The sequence below is a fragment of the Sceloporus undulatus genome, chromosome 5 (genome assembly GCF_019175285.1).
Source record: "Sceloporus undulatus isolate JIND9_A2432 ecotype Alabama chromosome 5, SceUnd_v1.1, whole genome shotgun sequence".
Taxonomy (NCBI): domain Eukaryota; kingdom Metazoa; phylum Chordata; class Lepidosauria; order Squamata; family Phrynosomatidae; genus Sceloporus; species Sceloporus undulatus.
The window spans coordinates 21,552,519-21,574,573 of record NC_056526.1 but is presented as its reverse complement, the minus strand read 5'-3'; the positions used below and the strand labels follow the sequence as shown (position 1 = coordinate 21,574,573).

The following is a 22,055-nucleotide window of genomic DNA, read 5'->3' as shown; positions in this document are numbered from 1 at the left end:
CTTGCTCACTGGTTTAGGGGGTGGAAACATCATCATCCTGTGCCACAGGATGCAGCAGAACAGACAATCCTGTCTCTCGGACCAACTGCTGCCTAGTAATACAGATTTTGGGGTGGGGATTTGGCCAGGAGACATGATTTAGTTATATATGTGTAACTAAGTAGGTGATGTAGAATATGGATCAATATCTTATGAATATAAGAACAATACCTTGATTTTGTATGTATTTATAAAAACAATACAGTACCTTATGAATAAGATGTCCTAGACTTTGCCCATATAACCTCAAGTTTACCACCTCTTGATAATTAAAAATTAGAAACCAAGCAAGCTTTATATCAATTTAGAACTTTCACAGTTACTTGTAATTATGATCATGTCACTTCTCTTTGAAAAGTCTGCTGGAACACCTTTTTTTTTTTTAAAGGAGTCCAGGTTCCTGATGCAGACTGAACAGTGTCTGAATTAAAATGTGTCTTTATTCATATGAATAAAACAGGCACTTAGCAGTACAGTAAGTTTATGTAAGCTCATGAGTTGTTCGATGGTCCGACTCTGACCAGATACTTTATTGTATGGTATGTCCCACTCCACTACCTTAGCTGAGAGAACAGGTGCCATTTTGTTTCTTTTCCTGTACGGTTTCCTTTTCAAGCTGATCATAGCAAGAAGTCTGTATCTAAGAAGTGGTGCTGGAGTCTGCAGAGTTGCTTTCGCCAGGCCACTGCTGAATGCAGTAACACCTGTTTTGAAAATTGAATGTGCCTTTGTCTCATCAGGAATAAGGTCCTTTAAAGCCAATGCACTAATCTTCACACACCAATATTGATCAATAAGGGAAAATTGTTAGAGCACTCCTGATTTCTTCAGAGGATCCTCTGAACAGCTTTTCTAAACTCTCTGCAGAACCAATTCCTCACTGTACTATCACTAAAAAGGTAACTGACATTACCTTGATACCATATGATTTAGTATAACCTTGGAATCCTAATCCTGAACTCTCTTAGGGTACCCATTAGCACTCAGCTACTTATGAATTGTACCGAAGCAGCTATGTATGAACAGATCATGAAACAGTATCAAATGGACATTCAAAGAGGAGGTTGCCTATTAGATTATAAACCTTTGGACAGGGATAATATTGCTTCTTAGTTTATGTACACTGCTTAGTAAATTTTAGATGCTTTAAGTGAAGACTAATATATGGCTAATTACAGGAAGCAGTTGAAAAATATGATGAAGTGATACATAACTTGGAGTTTGCTAAAGAACTTCAGAAGACATTTTCTGGGCTTAGTCAAGATGTAAGTAGACTACATTGTTAAGAAATGGGTCTGTGTTATGTTGACTTTATATACAACTGAGTGTGTCGGGGAGGGGGGAGGCAGCACTATATTGATAGGTTCTCTGCTGTTGCTAGGAGAGTCAACTGATAGCTTCCACTTGTTCCTGCAGTATGAGTAAGATACTGCTCTGGGGTATTAGCTCTGATAAAGAAGAAGCCTTCTTGTATAAAGACTGGCATTGTTGATACAGAGTGCATCTCTTCCACCACCACACTATCAGCACCTTTTCTGCCCTGACATAGTGCACTACCCAAATGATTAGGCTATGTGAGAATTTGTATGGTCAATTGACTGATTGTAAAATATTAAAATTGTTCAGCTTTGAGCAGGTCCCTTGTACATCTTCATTTTGTATAAGATATAGGTAATATGAATAACTTTTCCTGAACTATGGTCTACTTTCTGGTCAGATCTGTTGCAAACGTGTAGTGTGCCACATTGTTCCTGTTTTGATACAGCTGTTGAAAGCACAGAGGAAAGCACAGAGAAGGGAGACCCTACTGAAGCTTGAAGCAGAAAAGAAGAAGCTCCGCACAGTACTGCAGGTCCAGTATGTGCTACAGAATTTCATTCAAGAGCATGTGCAGAAAGACTTCAAGGGTGGCTTGAATGGTGCGATATTCCTGCCTTCTAAAGAACTAGACTACCTCATTAAGTTTGCAAAACTGACATGTTCTGGAAGAAATGAGATGGTTAGGTAGGTAATTTCTTCCTTTTCTTCAAATTACAGTATTCTAAGTTGCAGACCCCAGGTTTAGTGCAAGTGTTCCTTCAGTGTGTCCTATCCCTTGTCATTGATGGCTATTTCTGCTCCTTGTTATAGGTTACTTGTTCATTAACCAAGGGGAGTGGCGAGGGCAGTGTTCTTTGCTTGCAGTGTGGAGGCTTAGTAACTACTTGTTTGCCCCCCTTTGGTTCCAGCAACAGCAGGAAAGTGAGCTGTTCTGTGTTGTTGCCTTGCAGTTTGCTCACCCTCCCTGAGACAAACAGATAACATTAGTGAGAAAAACCAGCAAAGGTCAAGGAGTAGATTCCTCCTGGCTCATGACCATCAGCAGCACTTAGTCATCTAGTAGCTGATTTAAGCCTTAGTTTTCAAGGCTTTATAGATTTGATACATTTTTAAGGGTATATAGCTGACTATGTAGTGGTTGCCTGTTTATCTGTCCTTTGTCAAGGTGGTAAATGTCAATAAATGTGGATCTCTGTATACAAAGTCCTTTTTAAAAGAGGAAAGCCTCCAGCGCGCCCAAAATGTTTGGTTTGAAAAAACATTTTGGTTTGATTGTATTTAAAAAGAAAACAGCATGAAAAATCAACAGCTATCTGAAAATGACACATTAATAACAAAAAGCTGTTGGTCAGGGATTGTGGTCCTCTTGGGGAGAGACTAAAATAGTTTGATAGTACTCCAGGTTCCAGAGTATGCCCACTCTAATGTAGATGGAGCAGTTGTACCTCTTTAGGTGGCACTAAGTCTTAATGAAGTTAGGAGATGAAGTTGGTTTATGCACTTGACATGAATACATACACACAATATGTATCAATTCCATTATTTGCAATGCATTATGGGCAATTTTGAGCAAAAACCGATTATGGGTTACAAGTACTCTGTCATTTTAGGTGATGGTTAAATACCATCTAGATCTTATCATAAACTTGTTTCAAAGGGTTCTTTATTTTATCCTTGGTTTTAAGTATTGAAGACCAAATGGAGCAATCATCACTCTACTTCTGGGATCTGCTAGAAGGCAGTGAAAAAGCAGTGGCTGGGACAACTTGTAAGTAGCCTTCAGATGAAAGAGCCTGTTGACATTGTCAGATTTCTTGTATTGGTATGTGCTGTCCATAATGTAAAATGCTACATGTCAAGACTAACGTAAGAATTTCTTCCTTGTTCAGACCCTGTCTTCACATCCCCTTTGGTGGGGATTTTGTAATTATATATATATATAAAATTTTTAGCCCACTTTTCTGTGACGAGACAATCAAAGCAACTCACAACACATTAACATTTCAACATTGTCCCAAATTCCCCCCTTAAAACATGATTAAACATGATACAATTAAAATAGGAGATTAAAATATCTATTAATAACACAATGAAAAAGAAAAAATATAGTGAGGACAGAGCGGTGGGCTAATACATGATGTGAGGGACAATCATTCTGTGGCCGGACATTTTTTATTCAGGGAAGGCCTGCTGGAAGAGATCTGTCTTGACAGCTTTTTTAAAGCTGTCTAAGCTGGCAATTTGACGGATCACGTCCGGCGTTCCATAGTCTGGGAGCAATTGCAGAGAAGGCCCTTTGGGATGTAGCAGTTAGTCTGTTTTTTAAAGGCTGCAATAAATTCCTCACAGAGGACCTGAGGGTGTGGGGCAGATTATATGGGAGCAGGCGATCCCTCAAATAGGTTGGACCCAAGCCTTGTAGGGCTTTAAAGGTTATAACCAACACCTTGTACTGTGCCCGGAAACTAATAGGCAGCCAGTTAAGAGATTTTAGAACAGGTGTTATTCAGTCACTCCTCATTTTTCCGGCGACCAGCCGGAAAATATTTTGTATTCTGGCCATATTTTGTACTAGTTGAAGTTTCCGGACTAGGCACAAGGGTAGCCCCATGTAGAGCGCATTACAGAAATCAAGTCATGAGGTTACCAGTGAATGTACAACAGTTTCTAGGTCCTTTACTTCCAGGAAAGGGCGCAGCTGGCCTATCAGCCAGAGCTGATAACAGGTGCTCCTGATCGTCACATTCAGATATTTTTAACAGAGGCTTCCACCATTCCTCACCATTAGCTATGCTTGCTGCCCACTACTTAGTTTTCCTTTGCCCTTGAAAGAACTGTTTTGCTACTGTAACTGCTGTTCAGGAGAAAAGTATCAGACTTTGTATCTGAAGAAATCCCCATTGGAACCTGTGGTATATTGGTGCACAAATAATGATTATCCTGGCTAGAAAGCCAGTCTCCTTAATAGGAAACAGCTACGGTACTTGTTCATGTCACAGTATTATGTATGTTTAACAGAGACTTGTAGCTGTAGGAGGCACTTCCAACTTTTTCATATAGTATATGATTTGGGGAGGTGGGCATCTGTTGGATAGAAATTTAGCATTTTAATGAATTTGACCTTTAGATCCTTGCTTTGGAGTATGTTTTCTTGAGGTTATAATCTCTGAGCTGTAGTTTTTATTCTTATAGACCTGCAAGTTTGGCCATATGTTCTAAACAATCATAGATACTTTGTGGACATTAATTAGACTGTAGCAGATTTGTTGTTATTTATTTATATAGCAACATCACTGTACATGGTCCAGAAAAAGCAGTTTCATACCCTCAGGCTTACAGTTTAAAGACACCACACACAAAGAAAGAGGCTGACAATAAGGGAAGGGATTACATCCAGCAGATAGTTCCTCTTTTTCTCTTCCTCTTTGGCCAGGGCAGTGGCATTTGGAACAGAGGGAAGGTGTTTAATACACCTTGTGGAAAGCATAAGTGTGGATTTTGGAAAGGCATCCATTCATCCTGCCTTCTCTTCCTGGAAGCGATGCCACCACTTTTGCCCTGATAGTCCAGACTTAGATGAAGTGCCATTAACTGAAATATCTGTGGGTTACATGAATCTTGCACATCTCTTTATACATTGTTTGTTCTTGGTTTAGAGAATCTTTCCCCAAAAACATTGTGCCTGTCCCAAAACAAGTGCTATTTGTATGTTGAGGTGAGATGGATTTTACCATACAGTCAAAATTATAAATTCCTTTTATAATCACTGAATATACTTAGCATTCATTTTCTTTGCCCTTTAGATAAGCACTTGAAGGATTTGTTATCTAAATTATTAAATTCTGGTTATTTTGAAAACATTCCTACACCTTGCAATGTACCAGAGAAAGAGGATCTGAAAGAAGATATGCTCAGAAAGCCTGAAGTGAAAGAAGAGCACAAAAGACCTGAAAAAACAAAGCAACAATCAAAACTGGAATCTATCAATCAACCAGGTAATACACACGTTGACAACTTAAATTCATATCAGGTTAACAGCTGGTGAAACTACAGATTTATAAAGCTCCAGATAATGGAATCCTCCTTTATAAAACTCCAGATACTATCTGAAGCATTCTTATCTTGGCTTTGTAAGTTAAGATATAAAATAGACTTTTGCCATCATATTTCTTTACACTGAGTAAATTAGGACAACTCTAACCATGTTTTATTGTTTCATTTAAAACAGGCAATTATGATTACCTATTTTGGAGCAAGTAAAAATACAAAAGTATGGTTTGAAGTTTGTAGAATATCCAGGCTTGTTCAGAACCTGCCAACACAGTTTTTGCTTTCATATGGAGGGGGGAAATAAGGCTAACTAGAAGCGTTCTGATGTTTGCATATGAAGGAGCTACAGTCTATCACTAAATATTTGATTAGCCTATCTCACCTTAATAAGCCAAGATATGAACTAAGATATGAACCATACTGTGTCCCCCCACCCCCACCTAACCAATGAGCAATTTGAATGAATTTTGAAACTTTCTGATAATGAACTTAGGTAATATGTTCAAAATACATTTGAGAGATGTGAACTCTTGCTCTGATTTTGCAGATTTTGAAAGAAGTGGCTGTTAAGTTAATCTCAAATGTGAGACTTTAATTTTTTGCAAAGCCAGATAGTTTATTAATTCTTAAAAGGAATATGGTCTGTTAGCAGTATTGATTCATACATTTAGTCCAAACCTTTCAAGTCCTTTAATCTTCCCTCCTAGAAACTCAAATGGATCACATTCAATCTGAGATACAGCCACAAGAGGTATGCTACTAATCTGTTTTAGTAGATGTGATGTAATACTGTTAAATTGATACAGTAGAACTTTCTACATCACTTCAGTAATTTAAAGTTCTCATTATACAGCAGAAAGCTTGCTTTGAAGACCTTCTAAATTGTAATTAGGCTTTAATAAAAGCAATTGCTAAATGTGAGTCTAAAGTTTTTGGCACTGGAAAGAGTTGCAAGCTGGTAGAAAGTACTTCATAGATTGTCCTGAGTTTTTGTATATGGAAAAAAAATGTATAGCCATGTAGAATTCCTGTGACCTTTTTTGTTGAACCAAGTCATCAGCATCATTAGACGTAACTGAATGTACTGTAACTTGCAATAAATTTGCTTTTAAGCTAAGAAAAAAGCTACCCAACTCTGAGGGGTAATGCAGCTGGAAGGGAAGGGGTTAAATAAACCATTCCTCCATCCATGATGGTTTGATTTATACAGTGCTCCCTCGGGTTACGAAATTAATTCGTTCCGCGGCTAATTTCGTAACCCGAAAACCTTCGTAACCCGAATTGCCATAGGCGCTAATGGGAAAAAAAGCCGCGGCTCTGCCGCGGCTCCATTTAAAACAGTGCCGGCGTTTTTTCGTAACCCGAAAAAACGTTCGTAACCCGAAACAATAAATCCCTATGGGATTTATTCGTATCCCGAAAAATTCGTAAGCTGGGTAATTCGTATCCCGAGGTACCACTGTATCAGAGTGATTTAAATTACTGATTTAAACTGTCCAATAAAAACTATTTTAAATAGTTTGTTCTGATACTAATCCACACATTATTCAAGCAATGATGCTAATCTGGTTGCTAAAATAAGTTAATTTATAACCATATAAAGCAGTATATATCATCTATGTAGATGGTAATATTTTCAAACAGCTTTTAATTTTGTTAAGTTTGCAGTGCTAATGGCCAAAAATGTTCAGAAGAGAATAAGCCAAGGTCTAGTACCAGATTTGAAAAGGCCCAGAAGTATGTGTTATGGGAACCTTTCTATGTTAGTTCTAATCTACTCTATTCAAGTCTATTTTTTTCTTCTAAATAACTCATAAAATAAATAATAATAAATTAATAAATTGTTTATTTATATACCGCTTTTCCTTGTAGATCAAAGCGGTGAACAACAGATAAAATATGGCCAATGTCATGATACAATAAAAACAAATTAAGAATAATTTTCAATCCAGCATAATTATCTAAAAACATGCAATTCAACAATATTAAAATAAGACTTTCTACAAGTGTTTGTAGCTAATGAATTGGTCATGAGCATGCCATTTTTCTATTGTTCAGTGCATTTTAAGTTTCTTTGCTCTGTATAGTTTCTTAATAGGCGATATTTGCCAGATGTTGACTATACTATCAAGCCTGAAGATTCTAAACCTTGGGAAATAGAACATAGTAAAAAGAATGAACTTCCAAAATCCTGGGAAATCCTTGTAGACATGGAAGAGCAGGATCAGAAGAAGCAGAAACAAGAATCATTAAAACCTTTGGAATCAGTAAGGCGACAGGGGAAAAAACCAGAACTTTCAAGGCCTTGGGAAGTTCCAGTGAAAGATGATGATGATGATGATCAAAGGCAGGAAGTTTCAAAGTCTTGGGTGGCACAGGTCAGGGATCAGCAAAGCTCTCCCAAACCCTGGATAACTAAAGTTAAAGAAGAGCAGGAACAGAAGCAAGATATTGCAAAACCTTGGATGTCCAAAGCTAAGGAAGAGCTAGAACAAAAGCAAGAAACATCAAAAGCATTGATTGCCCAGGCCAGGGTGGAATCTGTGCAGAAACCTGAACTTGTGAAACCTTGGGGTGCATGTGTTAGAGAGGAGACAGAGCAAACAAAACAGGAACCTGCAAAACCATGGATAGCACACATAGGGGAAGAAACAGAACAGACAGCCCAGACACCTAGGGTTTGGGAAACATCTGAGGGACCACGGCAAACAGCTCAACAGCCATTACAAAATCCTCCCAAGATCTGGGGAGCAGGAAATCTTGTGCCAAAGGAACAGACTGGGCCAAAGAAGCTTGACTTGGAACCCAAAGAAGTGAGTTCATACAAGCAATAATACTGTCCTGTAAAAGTTTGTGATAGTAAAACTATAGTGGTAGTGGAAATTATATGTTAAAAGTTTGGACTTTGTTGGGACAAGGCTTTCATTGCTGTTGAAGACTGTATGAAACAGTGAAAGGTGTTTTTTTTGTCTTACATTGTTAGGCTGTATGTGGCAAGGTTGTGGTAAGGATTTTTTTTGTCCAGGATATTTTTACCTCTACAGGGAATTCTTAGGTGCCTATAGTGACCTTTATGCACAAATTATTCTTACTAGAAGGCTTCTGTTGGAGTGATCAGTGATGGTGTATCTTAAATAAAATCTGAGTTTCCATGGCTCTTAGAATTTAATACTTTAAGGATCTTCTCAGTTCATTGATGTCCCAATGAACTGAACTCTCTGAATGGAAGCTCTGTTGAAGGAAAGGAAATCTAACACTTTGTACTATGTTAATAGAACATACTAATAAAGGATTGCAAAAGGTACTAGTGACACGGTGGGCTAGTTTGGATGCAACGGGAGATCATGTCTTCTTAAGCACAGTGGGTATAAGAAGCCTTCATTCCTGCTTTTAAACAAACTAAAGTTCTGTATTAAGTTTTGAGTTGAAGTATTGATTCAGGAGACAGAATTAAAATATGCTTTCAGATCCTGACTTTATGAGATCACATTTCCTGATGCAACAGGGAACTGATTTGTTCACAAGCAAAAGTTTCTGATCTGTGAAAGGAGGAGAGATGTTTTAGGTTCAAAGCTCATGCTCATAGTGTGGAAGTATGGTTTCTCTTTTCATCCATACTGGGTCCTGTATGTTGGAATATTTAAGGCAACTTTGTCTTACAAAACACCAAATGAGACAATTAATTATATGAATCAGTAGGAAGACAAGCAGAAGTTGTGTTCCTCTCCTGGCTAAAAGTTTCCTGAAGGGTGGGACAGGAGTATGAGGTTTTTTTTAAAGGTTTCATTATCTACTGTGAGCATTAGCCACTAGATTATGCTCATGAAATACAATAGCTGAGACTGGATCTCCCCCCCCCCCTTTTTTTTTATTTTTTACTATATAACTAATTTGGGCTAACAACCTTCTAAATGTTTCTTTATTTAGAGACGAGACCGCAGATTGAAGCTTGACTCTGATGTGAAACAAGTGGGTAAAGCAAAATTCTACTGGGTGATAATGGTGTTGGGGTTTCCAAAACAAATAAAACAAGTTAACTTGGTACTTTGCTCCTAAATACTCACTCTGCTATGTTTGCATGAAAGTTGTATATTTCCACAGATATCTTTAAAATGATCTCAAAATGAAGATTGGTGGCTTTGTAAATGTTGAGTACAAATGTAATTATAAAGAAATGTTCACCCAAGAATCCAAACACTTTCTAAATGTTTGTTTTTTTGCATTGGATTATTAAATGAATTCCTACTTTATACAGGATGGAAAAACAGATGGACTAAGTGGCCAACACACTGATGCTGTCAAGAAGAAAGAGAGCCTTCAGTCAGTTAGAGAAACCTGTAAACTATCTAAGAGTTTTCAGAATATTGTGCAGGTATGCTAGGCAGTTATTACAGAAATAAACACTGATGATACTTGAAGTATTCTGCAATATTTTAACTATTCATATGAACAGGTGAAAGACTTTCTGTTTCACATATACAGTTGTGTATATGTTCACAGGATAAGTGAGCTGCTTGGATCTTAATTACAGTACCTGTACAGACAAGATCATTTTGCAGAATAAGGTGTTTAGGCCTTGTACCTTCTGCTGACACCATGGTGGAAGAGTTTATCCATTCAGCCACTTCAAAATATTTATAAGCATTCTGAAATAGGTTTTCAGTTTCACATTTCTTTTGGATGATCACACACAGGAACATGTGCGCTAGTAAAATGTCAAACATGTGAGACCTTTTTAAATAGACTTAGAAGTCCAGTTTAAAATGTTAATACAGTAGAGTCTCGATTATCCGACATAAACAGGCGGGCTGATAGTCGGATAGCCGAAAATGTTGGATAATCCAGAGGGTCCAAGAAATGGTCCCCAATGATTGCACGCACGCACCCATGCCACCATAGGAGACAAAAGTCCCTTGTCTCCCTCCCTCCTCCTTCCTTCCTTTCTTCCCTCCCTCACTTCCTCGTTCCTTCCCCATCTCATTTCCTCCCTCCTTCCCTGCTTACCTCCTGAGTCCTGCTTCCTCTGCGGCTCCTGCTTCAGCGCTCGACCCAGTCATCTTCTTTGCGGCTTGGTTTTCCTCAGCTCTCTCCCAGCCTCAGCAGCCTCCACCCCCCTGCAGCCAAGCCGGGGCAGAAGCCGCTGCGGAGGAAGCAGGATTCAGGAGGTAAGGAGGGAGGGAAGAAGACGGGGAGGGAACGAGTGAGGGAGGAGGCGAGGCGAGGGACTTTTGTCCCCAATGGCAGTGCACCATTATCTGATGTCCTGTGCGACACGCTCACAAAGAAGTATGGGCCGTCAGATAATCCGGAACTCCAGATGACCGAACGATGGATAATCGAGATTCTACTGTAGCAGTATTTGTAGATCTTAGGTGGTACTGATGGTTCAGTTGAAACTACCAGTTTAAGCAATATCCTGGGGCTCATGTGCTTTAAAAATACTCAGTGAGTGCTCACATGAGTTGTTTGCCTGAGTGATCAGTGCAGCATGGGAGCTGGAAACATTTATGTGATAGACTGCTTTCTTCTTGGAATTAAAAACTATATGCCTTTACTAGGTTTAGATCTAAGTTCTATGTTTAGATCTAAGTTCTACCATCCATCTCTGTTCCGAAACTTCACAGTACAGCACATATTACTTACTGAAATAATGGTGATAAACTGGATTCGAAATTAAATTAATAATTCCCATTCTAGAAGTTCATGAAAGTAGTGAGTAATCTTAGCAACTGGTCTGTATTGAAAAATTGGAAAATACCTCCATCTAAGAAACAATAACACAATAATCTAGCCGTGCTGGTCTATGAGTAAAAATAAAATTCCCAGTTGGACAAATACCTGTATTAGGCCCAACTAAAATGATACAAAAGTACAACAGCTTCTGATTTCTCCAGACCAGGTGGGATAAAATGTAAGGCAATGGGGAAGAAATGCAAGTCAAAATTTAAAGCAAATTTGACCATGGTAGCCTAAATCCAATTGTTAGTTGCAGCTAAGGTAGTCAATAAGTAAAATTCATAAGTTAAAATTGATTTTAAAAAATCTGCTACCCAATTTGGAATTAAAAAAAGGTTTTAGACCCATGTCTGCAGTTCATTTTAAAATGCTAAACTTTGTAGGTAATGGGTTACTTTAGGAAATGTGATATTTTATCCAGTTTATGTATAGAGATATGCTGGCTAAAATGTCACTTGAAAAGAGCATATCTAGTGAAAAACATCCTGAAAACAACATTTCAAGTATTGCATGTGAAACACTTTATCAATGCTTACTTTGAAAGAAGTCCCATTTTGTTCACCAGTTTTTTCAGTCTTAGGTAATTGTGTTTAAAGTTGGAGCTAAAGTAAGTGAAATGCACATTTTGTGAAGGAATATCTCTTAAGCTGATTCCAGCATCACTTAACCTTTAAGGTCCACTCAGTCGTGCCTCCTTCTGTAAGTCACTAAAATGACTTTCTAGCTTGTTGGGGGCAATTAGCTTACACATTGTAAACCGCTTAGGGAGTGCTTAGTTCACTGATAAGCAGTATAGAAATGTACTTGCTGCTTGCTATTAACCCTTTCTTTAACCCAGGGATGGGCAACGTGTGGCCACACAGGCTACATGCAGCCCCCAGGGCTGGTTTTTTTTGGGGGGGGGGGGGGAGAAAAATAATAATAAAAAATTTTTTCCAAAAAATGTTTTTAGGGGGGGGGGTTAGGGGGGGCATTTCGACACGCTTTCTTACTCGAGGCCAACGTGAAATTTTATAAAATTTTGCAAGAAACATTTTTGTCTTAAAATGTCTCAAAATGCCCTGTAAAGCCCAAGAAAAGCCCAAAAAAAAAAATGCCCTCAAATCCTATAGAGGCTGTTTGGAGGTTTTAAAAAAATTGATTTGTCTTTACAGGAGGGTGTTCTGCCCTCCCCCCAAGTTTTCTAAACTTGACCACCTCTGCTTTAAAACAGGGAACAGGCTTTTGGAACAAGCATTTTGGGAAGACTTGATTAACTCAAGTTTTCAATTTCCAATTTCCCTCATTCCTCCCCCCTCCTTTCTTTCGGTTTCCAAATCTGTACATCAGCCAGCTGCAGAGTTTTGCTCTGTTTCTAGTCTTCCGAAGGATCCAGTGCTAAGAAGGGAAAAACTACAGGATCTAATCACTCAGATACAAGGAACCTACAACTTTATGCAAGTAAGTTTCACATGTTACCATTGTACCACTAACGCTGTTGGGAGCAGAATTTATTCCTGAGGGTTAACATGGGATGTAATCTTGTCAGTGCCACAATCCATTTAATAAGGATTTCTAAAACATTTGAAACTTGTAATCCATTATAAAATGCACATAACTCTTACTGTGCCTCTATAAATAGATTCTTTCATTTCCCCCCCAAGAGATCTGTAATTTGTTTTGTCTTCAAGGAGTCTATTCTAGATTTTGATAAACCTTCACAAAGTGCCACTTGTTCATCCCAAGCATCTTCAGTTGATTCTACAGGTAATATACTGTATTTTGCATTGGAATTTTATTGTATAGGTTTACAAAATAAAAATGATAAAACCGTAAAACTAACCCAACAAGACAGCAGCATACATCATAAACAATAATGATGAAGTGGAGGAAGGGAAGCAAATTTGAATAGCATTTAATATTGAACAAAGATGACCATTCTGTATTTTGAAGTTCTATAAATCTCTTGATTTTTTTTTTGTGAGAAAATGAGCTTGTATGGAAGCTAGTTTTTAATTAGTCAGCTAATTTCTACTGAACAGAAACATTGGGTGAGAGAAGGCTTACTGTTGTTCATGGTATAGTGTGCAAACATTGTACGTCAACCTAACTGTGACTAGGTTCATGACACAGGGTTTGATGCCACTTAAACTGAAGGACTGAAACAGACTAATTCTCCTAACTATTGGTGATGCATAGATAATGGTGTTGCCTTAACAGTGGACTACCAGAAAATGAGTGTACTATATAGAAGTAGTTTGCCTGCAGAACTGCTCTTCAGTCATGTAAAATGTGGAATGGTTGCGACAAATCTCTTTTTTCTCCCCCCCTTAGTTTCTAATGAGCAACTTCCAAGCCAAAATAATTTCCCTGAACAACCAATACAGGTAAGAGTGACACTGAACACTTTCCAAAATGCATGTCAAACAACTTGTCAAGTTTATATTGTAAAATAAACTGCCTTAGATTGTCTTGAAATAAGGTAAAACAATTCTATGTGTTATCATAGTCATGATCTAAAGAAGCAGGCAGTTGGTTCTAATGACTTGTCTTCCATGCTGCTTCATGGTATTTTAAGATACAACTTTAACTTACACGGATTTTCGGAAGCAGTCTGGAGTCCCTCTCACCTGTACTGTATCTTAAAAGACACACTATCCTAGTGAGTGCACAGATATAGTATGACTTGCCTGAACTTTCCGTTTGTAGCTTGAACCTGGTCAGTATTGAACTTATTTCTTACACAACTTGAAGTTCAAAGTGAACTCAATGCACAACTCAGATATTGAGTCCAGAGACGATGTTGTTTGCTTTTTGGACAGTAGTACCCAAGTAATTTCACATCACTTCCTAACAGCAATATTGGTAATTTGGGTAGAGGCTATCCTATATACTCGACTTTAAGTTGAGAAATTTATGCCCCAAAATGGACTGCTGAGTCAAGAGAGAGAGACAATATGCCCAGGCTTGAACGCTCTTTTGCAAGCCATGAGCTTGGAAATCCTGGGTGAAGAGAAGAAAGAGAGAGAGGTCTGCACCCCCCCCCCTTTGCAAGCCATAAGCCTTGGGAATCCTGGGTAAAGAGGAGAGTGAGAGGGGCTTCTACCTCCCCCCCTTTTTGCAAGCCATAAGCCTTGGGAATCCTGGGTAAAGAAAAGAGAAAGATTTTTACCCCCTTTTAAAGCTACAACCCTTGGGAATGCTTTTGGTAAAGGGAACAGTGTGTGTGTGTGCGCGCGTGCCGAGGTTTGTTTCCCCTTTTCCATGCTGAGACTGTGACCCTTGGAAAAGGTCTAGAGAGGAAGATGTAGGGAGGGATTTGGTGCTTTGTTTCCCCCTTTTGATCTTTTGTAACATGCCCCAGTGTTTGACCCTTGACTTATCCATGTGTCATATCAAAATCTTACATGTCAAATGCATACTGGGGTGTGTGTGTTTGTGTGTTTAACTTTAGTAGTTTATTGTCTGTTCATGAGCTTGCCGTTTGGTTCAGAATTAAAGATTAAAGCACTGTACAACTAGTTTCCTTCAGAGCCTAGGATTTGTAAAATTGTCTTAATCTAAGATAATACAGATAAAGATGTGGTAGTATTCTTCATACTGAGGCACCCCTATTTGAACACCTGTTGTGAAAGGGGAAGGAGGAGGAGCCCTTAAATTGGTTGTGTTGCTTGACCAGCAGCAAGTGCTGCAGCAAGGATCAGTTAGCAGTGCTGATTAGTTTTCAGGTGTAATGGGAGTGAAGCTTGAGAAGTCTTCTCTCACAGGCCTTTTTCTCCCATTGTTTATTAGAAACTCCTGCTTTGTCTTGGCCAGTTTGTTGGTTGCCAGCTTCCCCATTCATACTCTGCATGTTACTTGTATCTTGGCTGATGGGAATCCATGTTGGTTTTCAGCTCAGGAAGCCCAGTCAATATCACACTACATTGTTATAGTACAGTCTGCCCTTTCCTTACGTGACGGATCCATTCCGTGCCCCCCCCCCGCGTAAGACAAAAAGTGCATATGCTCGAGCCCCATTAGATATAATGGGGCTTGTGCTCGTTGTGCAGCTGCGTGCATGCGCCATTCACCCATTCTCCTGGCGGCTTCCGCGTAAGCTGGAAGCTGCCTATAATGAGCCCATGTATGGCGTGGGCTCACTGTACTATTCTGCTATGGATGCTTTCTATAGAATTCTGGAGTTTGTAATTCATTGAGGCTTAAGAGTCCTGGCTAAGAATTCTAAATGGCCCTCCCTAACTACAAATCCCAGGATTTCACAGGAGGCAGCCATAGCTATTAACGTGAAATATTCATTTATTTATTGTATTATACCCTGCTCTTCAGAAATGCTCTCAGAATGCCTTACAAATGGCTTACAACCTAAAAAGACATGACACAAAAGAAGGCAATGGCAGTGGGGAAGGGGATCATGTCCAGCAGATACTGCCAATTCTTCTCTCCCTCCACTGCAATAGCAGTTGAAATGGGAGGGAGAACCTTTCATCTGCCTCTGGGCTTGGCATGGTGGATAATAGTGCTATAATAGTGTAATGTGATATTGTTCAAAGAAGAATTTTGTTCACTCCCTGCATCTGGGTTTTTGCCTTTAGTATACCAACAGGTTTCTTCTGGGTTGCTTTAGGATTCATGTCAATTTTCTTTATTCTGTGCCATCTCTGAATTTATTCTGTTTCATTCAGCAGAATTTATTCTGTTCTGGTGAGCACTAGAGGCAGTGAATAGTAACTATTTCAAGAAGAAGCCAACATGGCACCCTGCTTAACAATATAGAAGGTGCCTATAGGAGATTCTGGGAATGTGCCCCAAGGCATCAGCATAGTTTGGTGGCTGGCATGCAGTGACTAGTATATTTTTATGTGAGCTCAATATTCCATCAATTGCCAGTGTTTTCCCAACACACAGGTTGGAACAAAATACCATCTGGCAGTCAGGCTGCCTTATGCTTGGATCCTTATACTATTCTATGTCAGATAAGTACTTGTTACCAGTAAAGGGATTGTGGCCGCATTTCAAGGGGACCTTTTGCTGTGTAGCTACTCTGACATCACCTCATTCCCTACTAAGGCTCCAGGTGAAGTTTAGGGAGCATATAGCAGTGTAACATTAATAATAATAATAATAGGATTTATTTATATGCCGTCTAATCCAGGCGACTTACAACAGAGGGGATAATAGACAGTTCCCTGCCCTCAGGCTTACAATCTAAAAAGACACAACACAAAAGGAGAAGGGAATGGTGGGAGGGAGGGGATCAGGTCCAGCATTGTTCTCTCCCTCTGAGGCTTGGACCAAGGCAGATGGACTGGAGGGAGGGCTCTTCTTCAGGCTAGCCCTGGTGGAGCTGGGCCTGCCTGGTCAACTCCCTCATAGGCCGGAAGATGACAGTTATGGAGGGAGGAGTCTCTTCTGCCAGGCTAGCCCTGATGGAGCTGGGCCTGCCTGGTCATCTCCCTCATAGGCCGGATGATGACAGACAGTTAAGGAGGGAGGAATCTTCCTTCAGGCTAGCCCTAATGGAGCTGGGCCTGCCTGGTCATCTCCCTCGTAAGCCAGAAGAAATGCAGCTACTATGATTCTGAGGTTTTTTTTAAAGCTCTCTAAAACATGCCCTATTTTTGCTAGACATATGTTATATGAATTTTACTGTCAGGCTGCTGTTTCTTCCATGACCCTGTAATGGGTCAAACACTTTCTTAGCTTCTCACAATATACTATCTGGATCTGAAACTGAACCATGACCTCAAGCAGATGGGATGGGAATGGCCAGAGGCCACTCCCTCCCTGATTACTGTGGGACTACACTATCTCTTTAAGCATTCCTGCAACCGTTCCTCCTTCCCACTGATACTCAGAAGCTGTTGGGAAAGGTTTTTGTCTGGCCAACTCAGCAGTATTTCCCCAATTTAGTAAATTTGCATGTGCTTCTTTGGAGAGAGAAGAGCTCAACTATTCTAGTAGTTCATAGGTTTTAGCTTTAATATTCACCAGTATTCAGCAGAGTGCTGTTGAAGTCAGTCGTGGCAAATAGTATGTCCTTGGCTTTCTGGGCAGTTGGCATTCAATTAAGGCTATGAGGCCATTTTGGAGCACTTTGCTGCTTAATCCCTTAATGCAGTGGTTCCCAGTCTTTGGTAGTCTGTCTGTTTTGGTTTTCAGCTCCCAGAGGTCCCAGCCAATTTGGCCAATAGTCTGGAATTATGAACTAGCCTTAATAGACTAGCTTCCTATGGACCAGTCATTACCTATGCAACAGCATTATGGAGTTCCAAGTCTTAGCTCAGCATGCCCTGCTTGTTCCACATTAGCTTCAGAGGTACTGCAGTTCTCTCTTTTAGGGTCAACAACTTGCCTACATTGAAAAAATCTTTTCTACAAAAACTTAATTCTGTGATAGCTAGCCAAATTGCAGATGGTCTTTAAAAAAGGCATGTTCGCCTTACCTTTACTAAGTGATCAGTAAAGTCATCATTGGTGGTTAATGCTTTCTCATCTCCACACCTAGCTTGATAATCCTTACATTCTTACATTACATTGGTGGCACCCCAGGAAAGCAGTTCAGTCTTCAGCCTTAAGACAATCAGCTCTTCCCCATCAGTAAAGTTCCATTCTTAGATGGATCGCTCTGGCTCTCTCCATAGCTACATACCGTTATCTGGAATGACGATCCTGTAATCCCCTCCAAATTAGACCCTATTATGTCTTTGCTTGATAAAACGTGCTTTCCTTATAACTGTAACCAGTGAGTACTGGAATGTAGTCTCTGTGCTTCACACAATTGGGTTTCATGTCCATGCAGATCCATCCACAGAACATTCTGGTGCTGAGTAGCCTTTGGTGGGAACCTGACCCTTCGGGTGCCAACATAAACAGAGCCAACAGTTACTCCCTTTCAGTTCCTTTTGATGTGTCATGTAATGTACCTCAGATACTAGTCTCAGCAGTCCTTTCAACTATTTTTTTCCTCTCTACTACTTGTTTTCCTAACTTTCCTGCTTATTACCAAATGAATAAGTAGTTGTAGTTGTAGTGTCAGACTCCTTTTCCCTTCTGCCCCACTTCCTTGCTGACCTGGTCAGCGCTCATTTCCATTTTTCTGTGTACGGCCTCCTAAGCTCTCAAGAGTTGTGCCTCTTGGGGGAGAAAATCACTCTAAATAACATTTACAACGTGTCTTGTTTTGTCTTGGGGAGGGTCACCACATCAGTTCTTGTAATTTGTCATGGCTTCATGACCAGGGACTTTAGAACAGTTTGTCTCAGCTTCATATGTACTTGTGGGAGCAATATCTGAACGTCACGGATGTGGCTTTGCAGAACCACCCACTCCAGCCGTGGTCTCTTATTTGCAAAAAACAGGTTCTTGTTGGCCTGTCTATTTCTTCCTGTCTAACCCAGAAAGCAATATTCTCTCTATTGACATCAATGGAGGATTGCCGCCACTACTGGAAGCCTTAGTGGTGGTGGTAGCAGTAGTAGTAGTAGTAATTCATTTCTTTCCCACCTCTCCTCAAGGGCAGGGTACAGCATGTTAAAATTCAAAACAATTCAAAACACACATACCCAGTAAAAATACAGTACTATAAAATCATTAAAATACACTCATAAGAGTTCACATAATAGATTAAAAATCATGATTTAAAATGGTTTGAATAGGCCTGCTAGAAGAGAAATGGCTTTAATGCTGTTTTAAATGTAGTCAGCATTTTCAGCTGTCGTATCTCTTCTGGTGGGGCATTCTACAGTCTGGGGACAAACTCCTCTGGGAAATGGTTGCCAGTTTAGTCCTGACTGGTAGGAGCAAACATTTCCCAGAGGACCTGAGTGTACAGGGCAGATTGCATGGGAGAAGGAAAACATGTAGGTAACCTGGACCCAAACCATGGAGGGCTTTAAAAGTAATAACCAACACTTTGTACTTTGCCCTGAAACTAATAGATAGCCAGTAGAGTGCTTTTAAGATTGGTATAATGTGATCCCTCCTAGATGTACCCATAATCAGTCTGACTGCCATAGTCTGAACCAGTTGGAGCTTCCGGACTTGGTACAAAGAGCCTAATGTATAGCGCATGGCAGAGGTCCAGCCTTGACATTACCAGTGTGTGCACTACTCTCTTTAGGTCCTCCAGTTGTAGGAAGGGATGCAATTGGCATCTCAGCCAGAGCTGATAACAGGCACTTCTGATTGGCAAATCTATCTGAGTTGACATTTGGAGGGACAGATCCAGGAGCACTACCATACTGAACAGTCTTTCAAGGGAAATGTAACCCCATCCAGAACTGGTTGACACATCTCCAGCCCCAGATTAGGACCCTTGATAGTAAGTAGCCCAGATGTGGTTCAAACTCCCCCAATGCCAGGCAGATAAATAATAAATAATAAATAATTTATTTGTATCCCGCCCAATCAATGAGGAATTCGGGCGGCTAACAACAATGGAAGTACAATAAAAATACAATAAAAAACAAACTAATCCCTTCACAGCCCACCAGCCATATAAAGCAGACAATAATAATAAGCAATATCAATGCAGTGGCAATCAATAGGAAAACATAAGAATGTCACAAGTCAAACAAGGTTCATAGAAAATCTTTTTCCCATCCCTTCAGCACAGTCCACATCAAAACAATATTAAGCTAATTAAATATAAACATAACATAATTCCCGATAGAAAAAACATAAAAATAGCAATTACAATCACAAACCATAATCCATATAACATAATAAACATCGAAACTACAACTTATCACAATTAATAAAAAAACAATTATGACAGATCAAAGTTCAAAGGAGGCAAAAACAGTTTCCATGACCACCTGCCAGGCCAATGCCCCAGGAGCTGACACAGGTGTCTCCTCTACTCCTCTTCCGAGCAAGGGGTCGATGGAATGTTTTTTTTTTGGGGGGGGGGGGAGGGCACAAGCAAAAGTTTTGAGGCTTCTGTCAGGCCAACACCCCAGGAGCTGACACAGGTGTCTCCTCTCCTCCTCTTCCAAGCAAGGGGCCACATGGTCTGTTTCCACACAGCCTGAGCTGGCATCAGTCCCTCAAAAAAGAGAAAAAACAACCAAAGGATAAGTAAAAATTGAGACTGGAATTAGCCATTTTGAGATTGGTGTTCATACCAAGTTCCTTCTCTGTCTCATTCTTAATATCACTGCATCTGTCTTCTCTGCCCACTATCGAGGCACAGTTGGACCTGAAGGTGCCATGAGTAGCATGCACTCAGGTTGACCAGTTCTTAATAGAACAATGGTTGTCAGTCTTCTGTCCAGAGTTTCCAATATTTTCAGCTCTTGCCTAGGCCCCTGACCCTGCTATCTTGTCAGGCATCTCTGTCAACAGAAAGATTCCACATTCCAGGGCTCCTGGTCCAAATGGCATAAGTCACCCTCTCTAGAATGAGCACCTCCTCTGCTGACTAGATGTAGATCTCCAAACCTAGGTTGAGTGATAGCTCATGCTGAAGACTCTTTACCAGCATCACCGTGACTTGGCTGGACTTTGGTATTGACAGCAATATTGAGCTGTCTCTCCTAGGATCAGACTCTGCAGTTTCAAGTTGCTTTGCCTACAAGCCCACTTGGGTCGCGCTGCTGAAAGTTTACCTGTCAGTGCTGCCGCATAAGGACTACTGTTATTCAGATGTTGGTATGTTTCACCCAAACATCATAGACGGGGCAGAAAAAAAGCTGTTACTACCTCTCCCAATCTCAGGCACCTTGGTGCTCCATCATGCCAAGAGACCATTCTCCCTCAGTTCGTCACTCACACATAAGCAAGGGATGCAAGTCCGAAGTCTGCGAGAATGGAGGGGGGACTGTACACTGTTAATACATTTCAACCAAGGAAAGAGCTTTTTTTCCTGTAGTCTAATATGGAATACTCTTGGATTCTCTTTAAAGTACCTCCAAAGAGAAATATTGAGATCTCATGTCATTCAGTAAGCTTTTGTTTTTTAGGATGGATATGCTGGCCAGGGGTGCTGGGATTTGGGTTTTAACACAATTTGGAGAGCCATGTGATTGCCACACTTGCTCTGTAACCTACTTTCCATCATCATCCTTTCATGAAAAGACACATTTAGTCTGACAACTTTTTGAAAGTCCTAGTTATCGTTTTAAAAGTATCTTCTAATTATCTGGTTGCATTTTTAGACAACTGTTTCAAATCGTCAGGAGCCAGAGAACTTTAATTCATCTCCATCTGTGTGTCAGGCAAGCCAGGGGATTTCTGAGTCATTAGTGCCTCAAAAGAGTGAAATTGGTCAGGTGAGTTCCATACATTAAATGTGTTTAAATAAACATTCTGGGCATTGATAAAAAGCCACTTCTGTTCTGTTAGGGCTATGTAGATTATCTGGAAAGCTGCCCCAAATATTTACAGAAATCAGTTGTCCGATAACCTGATGCGCAGTAGGACTGTTGGGATGCAGGTATTAAATACTAAGTAGAGAAATAATAAAAACTTAATATGGCAAAGACCAATTGCAGAAGGAGCTGTCTCCATGTTAAATTTTACAGGTACAGATATTTAAAGAGGCAATATATCTAATTCAAATATGTTTGACATAGTGGAGACTGATGGAAATATTGAATGCACAGCAAGATTCAAATTGTAAGCAGAATCTATTGTAGTCTTTGATATGTCCAGCTATTGCCTTGCAGATACTGCTGATGTTTGATGGTACAGAGTTTAACAGCTTAAGCTACTTCCTATTGGAATGACTGTAACATTGCATATTTTCCCTGTCAAGGCTCCTACTGCTGTTTCAAGTGAATCAGAGATACCCGTGACACCATCAAGAACTACCATGTCACCAGTATCCCAAGGGAAAGCTTTCCAATCTCCTCCATCAAATAGCAGTGTTGTTAACATGAAAACACCTCCTTTTCAGGCCATGCAGACTGTAAGTACATCTGTTGTTG

The 22,055-nt window shown here is 40.0% G+C and overlaps 1 protein-coding gene across 7 annotated transcripts in view; it reads left to right on the top strand.

Annotated features, from left to right (window-relative positions):
- CAPRIN2 (caprin family member 2) overlaps positions 1-22,055 on the top strand; it is a 49,196-nt gene that overhangs the window by 11,713 nt on the left and 15,428 nt on the right. For 6 of the 7 annotated variants that reach the window (XM_042469808.1, XM_042469807.1, XM_042469805.1 and 3 more), the window contains exons 4-16: positions 1,218-1,304; positions 1,805-2,043; positions 3,045-3,127; positions 5,163-5,354; positions 6,117-6,160; positions 7,497-8,222; positions 9,337-9,378; positions 9,665-9,781; positions 12,475-12,585; positions 12,816-12,891; positions 13,459-13,511; positions 21,285-21,398; positions 21,884-22,036. In XM_042469808.1, coding sequence (XP_042325742.1) covers positions 1,218-1,304; positions 1,805-2,043; positions 3,045-3,127; positions 5,163-5,354; positions 6,117-6,160; positions 7,497-8,222; positions 9,337-9,378; positions 9,665-9,781; positions 12,475-12,585; positions 12,816-12,891; positions 13,459-13,511; positions 21,285-21,398; positions 21,884-22,036 — 2,037 coding nt within the window. Of the gene's footprint in view, positions 1-1,217; positions 1,305-1,804; positions 2,044-3,044; positions 3,128-5,162; positions 5,355-6,116; positions 6,161-7,496; positions 8,223-9,336; positions 9,379-9,664; positions 9,782-12,474; positions 12,586-12,815; positions 12,892-13,458; positions 13,512-21,284; positions 21,399-21,883; positions 22,037-22,055 lie in introns of those variants that run through there. The other variant, XM_042469811.1, reaches the window with a different exon arrangement.